Source organism: Mya arenaria, chromosome 2 (assembly GCF_026914265.1).
Source record: "Mya arenaria isolate MELC-2E11 chromosome 2, ASM2691426v1".
NCBI classification, from domain to species: Eukaryota; Metazoa; Mollusca; class Bivalvia; order Myida; family Myidae; genus Mya; species Mya arenaria.
Window position 1 is genome coordinate 24,871,936 of NC_069123.1, and position 13,292 is coordinate 24,885,227.

At 36.6% G+C, this 13,292-nt stretch overlaps 1 protein-coding gene across 2 annotated transcripts in view; it reads left to right on the plus strand.

Moving 5' to 3' along the window:
• Positions 1–13,292, plus strand: part of LOC128221239 (DNA repair and recombination protein RAD54B-like) — a 38,062-nt gene that overhangs the window by 20,064 nt on the left and 4,706 nt on the right. For both annotated transcript variants that reach the window (XM_052929769.1, XM_052929778.1), the window contains exons 15-23: positions 677–826; positions 1,736–1,847; positions 2,755–2,934; positions 3,612–3,832; positions 4,383–4,547; positions 7,875–8,001; positions 8,453–8,559; positions 8,918–8,983; positions 9,508–9,627. In XM_052929769.1, coding sequence (XP_052785729.1) covers positions 677–826; positions 1,736–1,847; positions 2,755–2,934; positions 3,612–3,832; positions 4,383–4,547; positions 7,875–8,001; positions 8,453–8,559; positions 8,918–8,983; positions 9,508–9,627 — 1,248 coding nt within the window. The remainder of the gene's footprint in view (positions 1–676; positions 827–1,735; positions 1,848–2,754; positions 2,935–3,611; positions 3,833–4,382; positions 4,548–7,874; positions 8,002–8,452; positions 8,560–8,917; positions 8,984–9,507; positions 9,628–13,292) is intronic.

A 13,292-nucleotide genomic window follows, 5' to 3' on the forward strand; every position in this document is an offset into this window, starting at 1 on the left:
AAAAGTTGACAGTGTTTTGTTCTATACTAATCAAATTGAGCTTGATTGTGAAGAAGCTGTAAGCTGACTTGAATCACTCTCAGGTCAGTTTCCTGGGTAGAAACTATTACCGGTGTCCTTTATTAGAGGCCAAAAAAATATCTACATATATTGCTGCCGGTTGGGCTCAATCCCATGATGTCTTGGGCTTTAATGACGTCAAATGATATACTGTTTCTGGTTACAGTTCGGTCGATCTATTTACAGAATGAGTTGGAAGGAATTACTTTTAGGTTTACTTAAAATGAAAATAAGTATTTAGTTTATTCCTTGAATTGTGTTATAAATTTTGACATGACGTCATTAACAAATAGCGTTGAAAATAAACATGCTATATTGTGATGTTATTTTTTTTTGTATTCAGCGCAGCAAATCATAAAATTTGTATTTATGATGTAAATAGAGTATCTTTTTTATATAGAGGGTATCACATTCATAGTCACTCAACACAAAATTTCTTCAAACTTGATTAATGTTGCAAATACCGTACATGTTTTTGATTATATTTGGGAAACTTATAATATTGTGTTGTATGATCACTCATGTTATATTCTTTATGTATGAAGTTTTCTAAACATATTACTTAAATAGTGTCTCTTTCCTATGGTGCATTTCCAATCCTTCTCAAATCTTTCAGGAGTTCACAAAGACCTCAATCTATCCGGTACTGATTATATCATACGAGATGTTCGTTCGAATGTTTGACCTCCTTCAGAAGTTGACCTTTGACCTCATTGTGTGTGATGAAGGTCACCGCTTGAAGAACACAGCCATTAAAACCACATCAGTAAGTTTGTACCAGGCCCCAATATCACAAAAATACTCAAGCCAAATCTCAATCTCTTTCTCAACTCATTTTACCACGTACAAGCATCGTCTTATTCAAAATCTTGCATGTTTTCATACTTTTTGTAAACCTATTTTCTCATAAAATGTGTTATTGAAAGATTTTGAAAATATTTCAAAGAAATCTTATTCTAGAGCAAAAATATACTTGAGTAATTCTTAAAAGGCAATGAATTGTACTCGAGTACATTTTTGGCTATAATTTTTTTTTCAATCGGAATCTAGACCAAAGGTTTTGATCAACATATTCAATGATAGAATGCTTTTTAAAAATTTGTTAAAATATATTTTTGTTTCCAATAAATTTTGTATTATATGGTAAAATGAGTTGAGATTGAGTTTGAGATTTGACTTAAGTATTTTCGTGATATTGGGGCCTGGTCTGTGTTTTGAAAAAACATGTTGAGGTATTGTCATAGCCTTGGTTGTGCTGTCATTATCGATATTATTATTATTATTAATATTATATTCACATAATTACCTAGTACACCTGCTATCAATGAGGACAACAAACAAATGGTGGAAATCACTCTGGATTATAAGAAGGTTATAAACTTGGTTCACTCAAAATTATTTTTCTTTCAATACTTACTGTAGTTTGTTATGAATACCTAATGTTGTCTTTTCTTTGTGTCAAAATTTTATATATATATTATTTTTATACCTATTCTAGAAAATGATCTCTGTCAAACAGAAGGGCATAGCTAGGTGTAGTAAAAAGGCCTGGTGCACCACCCTGCTATTTAAACCTAGCTGGAGCACCGATATATAGACATATATTGACACAAAGATTTTTCATACGAACCTATGCTTAAACAGGCTTGTGCTAATTTTGATGTCTTCATTCCAGTTACTATCAAGCCTGTCCTGTGTGAGGAGAGTGGTGCTGACTGGAACACCTATACAGAATGACCTGCAAGAGTTCTTCTCCATTGTTGAGTTCTGTAACCCTGGTGTCTTAGGTAAAATGTAGTTTTTTTTGTGTCACATGCAAAACATGGCTGACACAGGGATGACTTTGTCGGGCAACAGAGTCTGCGTCGACTCGTCATCACACTTTCTTTCTGATCAATTAGTTTTGAATGGCTTTGTGTATAGTTTTCTAACTTCGTATACACATTGGTCATGGTCAGTAGATGACCCATATTGATTTAAGCGTCAATAGGTGAAAATCATTGTGACCTTTCCTAGATAAATTACAGATGTTGGCTGATCAATTACTTTTGATCAACTTGGTGTCAAGACTTCAAACTTGGTATGCATATTGGTCATTGTCAATATATGACCCCAATAGATTTTAGGGCCAATAGGTAAATGGTCAAGTAAAAAGGGGCATTCCAAATCAGTAGCTTTTAAGCGACTTATTGTAAAGTGGTCAAACTTTGTAGGCACATTGGTCATGTCTTCTATTTATTTTTGGTTTAGATGTCATAGTCATGGTGACCTTTACTAGAAAAATGCCAAAACATATGGTCATTTTCAGGCTGTTACTTCCTCAAACACAGTAACCCTGATGCAGTAGGAAAGTTATACAGGTTATTCAGTGAAATTATGCAATAATACTACATATGGTTGAGTCCGGGCTGTAACTTTGTCATGATTGCTATCTTTCTTAAGTATGAATAAGTATAAAGTTGGTAAAATGGTTGGAAAAATTTCACCCTTTAAATTTATATATATTTTTTATTGTTTGACAGATTAAGATAAGGAGCAATACCATACCAATAGAACTTTTGATTGACTTCAAGCTCATAAGAATAACCCTTAAAAAAATTCTAACAATCTATCGGCCTACACAAATTTTGTGATTTACAGAATGAATTTACATTATGTTTATTACATTATTAAATATAAGTGCTATTTTAACAGGTACCAGTTCAGGTTTCAAGAGAGTGTACGAGGACCCAATAGTGTCGTCAAGGCAACCAGGAGCCACACCCGCCCAGGTTGCCTTAGGGGAGGAGAGGGGGGCGGAGCTAGCCAGAATGACCCAGATGTTCGTGCTCCGACGCACACAGGAGATTAACAACAAGTACCTGCCGCCAAAAAGTGAGGAAGTTCAATGTTTCCTGCATAGCTTGGCAGATGTATAGGGGTAATATTGTTCAAGAAAGTGGTCTGAGGGCAACACATTTTTATGTCCGCTCTCTGACTTAAGCATATAAGGTATAATCTAAGTTGGAATCATATCTCAACTGAGTGTAATCAACAGCAGGTCACTATTATCTCCTGAGTTATGGCCCTTGAAATGTTAAATTTACCAAAGTCACATCTTGAGCCTTTCTAATCTTATCTACTAAACTTGCTTACATTTGGTTATTGGCCAAATTTCTTGACTTTGTTTGATCAAAACCAAGGTAGCATTATTAACTCTTAATTGTGGCCCTTGTATATATATATGTCATACATGTGTTACAATATTTGCTTCATAATAAACACTACATGGTATTTTTGTAGAGATTTAAACCAAGGTTTGCTTTAAAATAAACTGTTATTGTGGTTTCTTAACAAGCTCAGTATAAATGGGTTATCCTATGTCAAGTTCATGCTGTAAAAAAAATTTCCACCAACCCACTACCTAAAAGTCGAGCTTTTTTTGGCCAGCTGTTGCAAAGTAAACTCGAATGATCTTGCATATTGTTATGTCTGGCAGATCTAGTTCCACCCTATCCTGCTCGGACAACCAACCTTGTGTATCAGTTGACAATTCATATTTAACTTTTCAGAGGAGATAGTGCTATTCTGCAGACCTTCACCCTTACAGTTAAGCTTGTACCATCAACTGTTGAGAAGCCAGCTTGTACGGTCCTGCCTATCAGGCTGTCTGGCAGGCTCCCCCCATCTTGTCTGTATCGGGGCACTCAAGCAACTGTGTAACCACCCAGGGCTCATATACCAGAAGGCCCTTAAAGCCCAGAGGGATAAGGACGAATTGGAGAATGCAGAGGTACTGTTGAAACATTTGTTTTTAGCTCGACTTTTAAAACTATACAATGGTACTCAACCACCAAACCTTAGTTTATCAAGTAATCCTTACACCGTAAAGAAAATCCTTACACTGTAAAGCGGTGGAATAGTTGAGCGCGCTGTTTCTGTGACAGCTCTTGTTTTTTATAAGGTTTAATTTCACTGAAATGCCAGTTGACAACAAAATCTGTTAATTATTCTATTAACTTGTCTGTTGCTATCATCTTAGTCAACTTTGTAGAGCACTGTTTATCACTGTTAAATTAAATAAGTCTGGTACCACAGGCGTGTGGCTCATTTTGACTGTTGGAACAGAGATCAAAAGTGACACGTTTTATAACATGTTGCATGTCAGGATTAAGTCCCTGCAATTAAAGCGTGTCGTAATGCCAGGAATGCTGGCTCAAACACTCCAAAAAAGCTAATGGTAAAAACCGTTTACAAGCAATATGTAACAATTTGGGCACTGAAAAGTGGTGATTTTTGTTTTAATTTTGTTTCTTATTGTTTTATTTTGTATCTGCTCACAGACCAGTGTTTACGATGGCCTTCTGGAATTGTTTCCTGATGACTTCAAGCCGGATAGGAGATTAGAGGAACATTCAGGCAAACTAACTGTCCTATCCGCTTTACTTCACTGCATACACACATCAGACATGCTTGAGAAAATTGTGGTCGTCTCCAATCATACAAAGGTATTGTTCTAAATTGAAGAATATTGTCATTATTACATATTTATTGCGTGTGTAAGTGGAGATCTGGTTTTTCAAATCACATGACATATTAAACAAACTAAAATGAGTTGATAAATAGCTCAATACACTTGACCATAGAAGCTTCAACAACAATCTTCAAAATGACATTTTTAGCTCAAATTTTCGAAGACTAGGTGGACTATACTACTCGCCCCAGCGTCGGCGTCTGCGTCCGGTTAAAGTTTTAGGGAAAGTTTGGATTTTCACTTATAAGTCCAATACCCTTCATTCAATTGACTTAATACTTCACACAGTTGTTCAGGGCCATCACATGATGAGGTAAGATAACTCCATATTATTCTTTACACAAATTATGGCCCCTGATTGATTGTGGAACTTAGGCTAAAGTTTAGGGCAAGTTGGGATATTTATTAATAACTTCTATACCCTTTGTTCAATTGACTTAATACTTCACACAGTTGTTCAGGACCATCACACAATGAGGTTACATAACTCCATATTATCCTTTATACAAGTTATGGCCCCTGATTGACTTAGGTTAAAGTTTTAGGGCAGGTTAAAGTTTTAGGGCAAGTAGGGATTTTACTTTAAACTCCAATACCATTCATTCAATTGACTTTATACTTCACACAATTGTTCAGAGCTATCACATAATGAGGTTAGATAACTCCATATTATCTTTTATTCAAAATTATTTACCACCATCTTACAACAAGAAACATAACTCCAGTTTAACCCTAAATACAAATTATGGCTTTTGAATTTTTTATTTTTTTTTAATTTCTTTTGAAAGGCATATTTGTAATATAATTCTTAACCACATTTCAATAATGGGAAATCAAGTTATTTGAATGACTTGCATCATTGTTCGGGCAGGCTGGTGGGAGGGCAGCATCAAAGTGACCTTGTGCATCGAATAATTTTAGTTAGGTTTGACATAAAGAGACCAAACTTAATATTACATCGTTATTGTATTCACTTCTAAGTTAAAGCGGCGTAGTCGAGCATGCTGTCTTACGACGGCTCTTGTTATGTATGAACTAAAACAAAAATCACCACTGTAAGGTATATTCCAGGGTTCGAATTTAGACTCGCATACTCACAAAATGCGAGCGACATTTGCAAATTGCGAGTAACTTTTATTCAAGCTCGCAAAATTCTGCGAGTGGCTTTTTCTAGACCACAAAATGTTAAAAGGAAAGTAGATATAATATTAAACATGAACTCAACTCCGCTACGTAGTCGAGTGTGATCAGCCTATAAGTGGCATGTTTACACTACCAGTATAAAGAAGACAGTACGGAGTCATGCTCTAGTAAGTTTTCAAAAATAGAACAAATACGGAAAAAGCTGAGTTTTATCTCGAATCTTTCAGGGATGCTCCGAGGCGTGCATTATAGAAAGTGAAATGAAATGACGTAATCACCTACAAACATGTAGCTCAATCATTGGCTAAATTTAGCGCTTTCCCGCACTCTATGTAAACCCCATCAACCTTTGAATATATTTCATGGTCCAAAGCATCCACGCTACATTTACTGTTGCTTTTATTATCCCCCGGCCAATCGAGGATTTCGGGAGGGGGATATAGTTTTGGCGTTGTCCGTCCGTCATTCCGTCCGTCTGTCTGTCCGTCTGGTACCATATCTTGGTAGGCATTGATCAGAAAATATTCAAACTTGGTCAGAATGTTCCCCTTGATCATATCTCGACCTATTTTTAAAGTGGGTCACATGGGGTGTAAAACTAGGTCTCTAGGTCAAATCTTAGAAAAATATTTTGAACATACTAGAGGCATTATACATGGTCAAATATTCATGAAACTTTATCAGAATGTTTTCCTTGTTGTAAATAAAACTAGGTCACATATGATCGAAAATTAGGTCACTAGGTCATATCTTAGAAAAATATTGTCCAGAACCATATCATGGTAATGATTGGTCAAGTCTTGTTCAAAATTATTCATGATGTACCCCTCGAAGAAACATGGACCATTTAAAAAAGTGGGTCACATGGGGTCAAAAATTAGGTCACTAGGTCAAATCTTAGAAAAATCTTTGAAACACATTAGAGGCAATATGTATGGTCTTATATTCATTAAACTTGATCAGAATGTTTTCCTTGATGAACTCTTGGACATATTTTAAACTGGGTCACATGTGATAAGAAATTAGGTCACTTGGTCAAATCTTTCAAAAATCTTGTCCGAAACTATTTTATGGTGGTGATTGATCTGATTAAGTTCAAACTTGATCAGAATGTTCTCTTGGGTTAAATTTCGACTGCATTTTAAAAGTGGGTCATATGGGTCAAAAACTAGGTCACTAGGTCATATCTTATAGAAATCTTGGGAACACTCTAGAGGCAATACATCTGCTCTAATTTCCATGAAACTTTATCAAAATGCTTCAATGAAATCTTGGAATAGTTTGAAACTAATAGGTCATGTGGGGTCAAAAATGAGGTCATTGAGTCAAATCTTAAAAAAAACTTGTGGACACTCTAGACGCTCTATTGTGCAATATATCTGGACCAATCTTCATGAAACTTGATCAGAAGTTTTGCCTTGATGAAATCTTAGATTAGTTTTGATCTGGGTAACATGGAGTCATAAACTAGGTTTCTTGGTCAATTCTAAATGTTACATTATATACAATATTTTTTTTTATTTCAAACAGTTGCAATCAAATTTCATCAACAATTGATTTCCATTCCTTGACTTAGCCCAATCAGGCCAGCATCTGATGAGTGTTTCCATACCCCCCAAAAAGAAAAAGCCATCAACAAGTTCTAGTAGTCGAGTCACTCAAGATTGATACTTTTTAAAATTCATAATATATCTTAGGTGTAAATTTCTACTTTAATTGGACATTATTATAAGGGAATAAAGCGAATGATAAAATTGCAAGTTGAATTTTCATTTTGTGAGTTGCCTCAAAAAGCATTGCAAAATTTTGCGAGTGCTCTTCAAAGTTAAATTCGAACCCTGTATTCTAAGTTTAAGTTTACATTTTTATTTATTGTTTTAAGAATATGTGTTGCTACAAATGCATTTATTATTTAGATAAATGAATGCATTTTAAAACATTTTTGAAATAACTTTTTATAGACACATTGACTGCTTTTGTCTACATGTACGTATGCATTCATATACAAAGTAGTCAGCCAGTATGCTATTGGTCAGTTACATCATTTCGTTGTGATATCAACCAATCAATAACTGGTTGGCAATTACCATTATATGAATTGTTACGTCAATCGTCAATCTGTCTATTGTACTCAATTTTTGCCCTTTATCTTTTTCAGACCTTGGATCTGATTGAGTGTTTGTGTAAGGGGACAGGGTATGGCTATCTCAGACTGGACGGACAGACACCCACTGCTCGCAGGCAGGAGCTGGTCACACGGTTTAACAGCAAACATTCACAAGAGTGTATGGGGTATTCTATTATCAGCGATTTTTGTTGTCAAGTGATTTGTGCTACCCCTGAAGTATAGCAGAGATATATGGATAACTTTATTTAGCTTTGCGTGAGCAATATTATACTTTCATTTTTTATTTATAACTTTTGGATGACTTGGTATGCACATCGGCCATAGTTCATGACTCCTATTTATTTTGGTGTCAGTAGGTGACTTTTAATAGAAAATGATATGTGTTCCCTCTTCAGAAGACAAAAGTCTAGGTTTGTTTAATAATATTTTTATTCAACATATATATATATATATGTAGGTTTCTTTAGATTGAAGTCAATTAATAGGTAATAGATTTATTTGATATTCACTGGATGGGGGAGTTAAAGTCATCATCATTTAATGTACAAAATCTTGAAACACTAAATTTATTTGCAAGCAGTAGTAAGAACATACATGTTATTTTTCAGTCATATTCCTACTAAGCTCAAAGGCTGGCGGTGTTGGCTTAAATCTGATAGGAGCATCTAGACTGGTGCTCTACGACATAGACTGGAACCCTGCTAATGATCTTCAGGTGAGGATCTCTCTCAAAGATGAGCTTATAAGCGGCAACAACCGCAATTTTACTATTATAGCTTATGTCTTGGCAGAGTTATCTATTTTAGTGCCCTAAAGTATTTCCCCTTGGCATCTACACATTTCAAGAGTCATGATATCAGATATAATACATGATTCCTATAAAAATATGCCTGTATCACTACTGTGTTCAGAAACGCAGACTCAAGCTACAATACCATTACTGTAAAAAACAGCGTACATTGCCCGCCTGACACTCTTGCTGCGCCTAGCTATCATAGGTCGCTTATTATGTTTACCCATCCATGTTTTACATTCTTTTACAATTTAAATTGTTTTGCTTGTACATTTTGCAGGCCATGGCTCGAGTGTGGAGGGATGGACAGAGGCATGCCGTACATATTTACAGGCTCCTAACTACGGTTAATTACTACTGATACACAGTTTTAGATAACTCACATACTAGTATCTTTCTGTAAGGAAAGGCAAAATGTATAATGTTTAGTCATTATTGTGCAAATAGGACATTGTTTATTTTATGAATCTTAGTGAGAAATGATTTTGCTTAAATTGATGAAAATTGTTTAACCCTATGCCCTTTGTTGGCAAAATTTACACACACACAATTTTTTACAAGGGGATTAAAAGCTTAAACAAAAGCAGTGGCTTTGATAGGTAAATATCATTCAGCTTTTTTTGGTATTATGGCAAAACTTGATAATTATGTTTTAAACCAGTGCCTAGTTTTTTTTCTAAAAAAACAACAAACTTCAGGTTAAGCAAGAACTTTAATAATAATAATAATAATAATAATAATAATAATAATAATTTAACCTGATATAAATTTGTCTAATTAAACTGTCGACTCAGATGACGAGAACTTATTTTTTAGTTTTAGATTATTTCTGAAACTGGCCCTAGATTTTTATAGTCATGTAAATTACAGGGCAGTATTGAGGAGAAGGTATACCAGAGGCAGATCAGCAAGCAGGGGTTGAGTGGGGCTGTGATGGACGCCCGGGATAAGGGCAAAAGTGATGTACAGTTCTCCCTCAAAGATCTCAGGGTAATCTATGCTTGTATAAACTATTATCAGCTGACCTGTTAAGATTGATTTGTAATAAGGGACAATACTCTGTATTACTTATTTAATGTTTTTGTAAGAGTTATCCTTGTTTTCAATCAGAGTTATCTGTGCTTAGAGGAACTCTTCTTTGTAGAGATTTAGCTCCAATAAAACTTGCAAGTGTGTTTCTGGTTTTGTGCTTGTTTAGCGGAATTAACAGTGGTAGCAGAGCGTGGTTGCCCAAGAAAAGAGTGTAAACAATGGCAACAAAGATAAATCCACCCAGTTTAACAAATGGGAAGAGCTATGAATTGTACAAACAGGAACTTTTGGCTTGGCGGGAAGTCACAGAATTGGTGAAAGAAAAGCAAGGAGTTGTGATTGCCTTATCGTTGCCTGAAAACCATGAACAACATATTAGAGAAAAGGTATTTGACCAAGTCAAGCTTGAAGACCTCAAGAAAGATGATGGTCTTGACATTTTACTAGTTTTTTTGGACAAACATTTAGCTAAAGATGATCTTAGTGACAGTTTAGAAAAGTTTGAAGAATTTGAAGACTATCACAGAATTGAAGGCCAATCCATATCAGACTACATAGCCCAGTTTGATTCGAAATACAAGAAAGTTGAGAAAAAGAAAATGGTCCTACCTCCAGAAATTTTAGCCTTCAAGTTACTAAGAAAAGCAAACATAACAAAGGAAGAAAAAATGCTTGTGTTGACTGGAATGAATTATGAAGACAGAGCAAATTTGTATGAACAAGCGAAGAAATCTCTCAAAAAATTCAAGGGTGAAGTTGTAGAAGGGTCAGTAGGGTCTTTGACTAGCACGAGTGGTATAAAATTGGAACCAACATTTTTGGCTGAAAATGAAGAGGCATTGTTAGCTGCTGGATATGTTCGGGCTAAACCGAGGTACCAGCCAAAATTTGGTGGAAAACGTGGTGGCAAACAGGGTCAAGGTTACAACCGATCAAGTTTCAGTCGCGGAAAAGCTAATGACACTAGTGTGGTAAACAAGAAAATAAATCCTGTTGGATCGGATGGCCGGCCTCTTGTGTGTAGATCCTGTGGTTCATTTCGTCACCTGGTATCAGAGTGCCCCGACAGTTGGGAGAACCTTGCCAAAGTTCATGTCACAGAAGAAGAAAATGTGGTTTTGTTCACTGGTTACAAGCAAGACGCAGTGACACAGCTAGGAATTGATGCGAGAAAGTGTGCGGTATTAGACAGTGCCTGTAGTAGTACTGTGTGTGGAGAAATGTGGCTTAAGGACTATCTAAATTCACTTGATGAATCGGACAGACGGAAAGTTGAAACATGTGAGGGTCACAGGTTATTCAAGTTTGGTGGTGGTACAAAACTGATGTCAAAGGGAGAGTACAGCATTCCGGCAGAAATGGCTGGCAAGACAGTGACAATTAAAACTGATGTTGTTGATTCGGATATTCCATTGTTGTTATCTAGGTCAGCCATGAAGACAGCAGGTGTTAAATTGGACCTTGAGAATGACACGGCAACGGTTTTTGGCAAAGACTTGTCTCTGAATTTAACTTCATCTGGACACTACTGTATTCCAATTGACAAAGCTGAGAGCATACCGGTGGAGAATGTCTTCGTCACTTTGCAAGACAGTCAGAAGCAGCTGTTAAAACTACACAGACAGTTTGCCCATCCACCAACCAAAAGGCTCAAAGCGTTACTATGTGATGCAGGTGCATGGGAAGACGAATATGAAGATGAACTTAACAAGATAGTTCGAGAGTGTGACATGTGTAAGTTATATGCTAGAACACCGTCGCGACCAGTGGTTGGTTTACCCATGGCAAAAGTATTCAATGAATCGGTTGCAATGGACCTTAAACAGTGGAATGGTAAATGGATCCTTCACATGATCGATGTTTGGTCACGATATACTGTGTCAGTATTTGTTGAAAGAAAAAGACCTTGTGACATTATTGATTGCATGATGAATCATTGGGTTAGTGTGTATGGGGTGATGGCATCAATTCTCACAGATAATGGCGGAGAATTCAGCTCCGATGAAATGAGGGAAATAACATCGATTCTCAATGTACGTGTTTGTACTACTGCTGGCGAAAGTCCCTTTCAAAATGGCTTATGTGAAAGGAATCATGCGGTAACAGACATGATGTTAACAAAGCTAGAAGCTGAGAACTCGAATACTTCAAGGCAAACTCTGCTGTCGTGGGCAAACATGGCCAAGAATGCTTTGCAAATGTGGAATGGTTTTAGCAGCCACCAACTTGTGTTCGGGCAGAACCCTAATCTACCAGGTATACTTAAGGACAATATTCCTGCATTGGAGGGAACAACGTCAAGTGAAAAGTTTGCAAATCACCTAAATGCGCTTCATGGGGCTAGAAAGGCTTTCATTGAAACTGAGGCAAGTGACAGAATAAGAAGAGCCTTGCGGTCAAAAATAAGGGCATCCGAACAAAAATACAGCAATGGGGACTTGGTTTTCTACAAGCGAGAAGGAAAGGACAGGTGGCTTGGTCCAGGAAAAGTTGTCTTTCAAGATGGGAAGGTTGTTTTTGTGAGGCATGGTGGTGTATTTGTGCGTGTCTCACCTAATAGACTTGTTAACATTGAATCCAAAAGCGGTCCAACAGACAACAGCATACCAGAAAGCAGGTCATGTGAAGATCGGTGTTCAACTACAGTGAAGTGTGAAACTGATACTGATGGACAAAAGTCACAATCTATCTCTGAATTAGTTACAAACCAATCGGTTGTTGGCACTAACTCGGACAACTGCCAAAACAGAGTTGCACCCATAGTGAATACGGAGCACAGTAAGCATTTACCTGCAGGGTCAAAGATTCAATATGAACATGAAAATCAGTGGAAAACAGCTGAAATTATAAGTCGTGCAGGAAAGGCTACTGGAAAATATAAAAACTGGTACAACGTGAAAAATGATTCTGATGGCGAGCACAGTGTAAATCTTGAAATGGTTAATTGGAAGTTAATCGATAACACGAACAATACCTCGACCATTAGCAACAACTCTGAAGTTATGTGTTCTGAAAATAAATCTCGAGGAAATGACACATACATTGCACAGCAGACAGAACTTGAAAAGTTAGTTCAGTTTAAAACATATGACGAGGTTCCAGATATAGGGCAGAAAACCTTATCTACAAGATGGGTTATGACTAATAAAGATGGACAAGTGAAGGCACGGCTAGTAGTCAGGGGCTTTGAAGAACATAACATGACACAGAGTGACAGCCCTACCATTGGTAAAGGTGCAATGCGAATATTTCTAGCTGTTGCCGCCTTAAAGGGGTGGGACATCAAAACTACAGACATAAAAGCAGCTTTTCTGCAAGGGAAAGAAATTGAGAGAGATGTTTTTGTTAAGCCTCCAAAAGAAAGCTCTACTCCTCTGGGATATGTGTGGAAATTGAAGCATGGCTTGTATGGTTTGAAAGATGGTGCCAGACAGTTCTATTTAAGTGTGAAAGATGAATTAACAGCACTTGGGTTTGAAGAATGCAAGCTAGATCCAGCATTGTTCTGTTTGTACTCAGAAGGAGAGTTGCAAGGTCTGATCTGTTGCCATGTTGATGATTTCTTGCATGCTGGTGGCAAAAGTTTTGAAGGCAAGATGGAAAAGTTAAGAGACAGATTCACA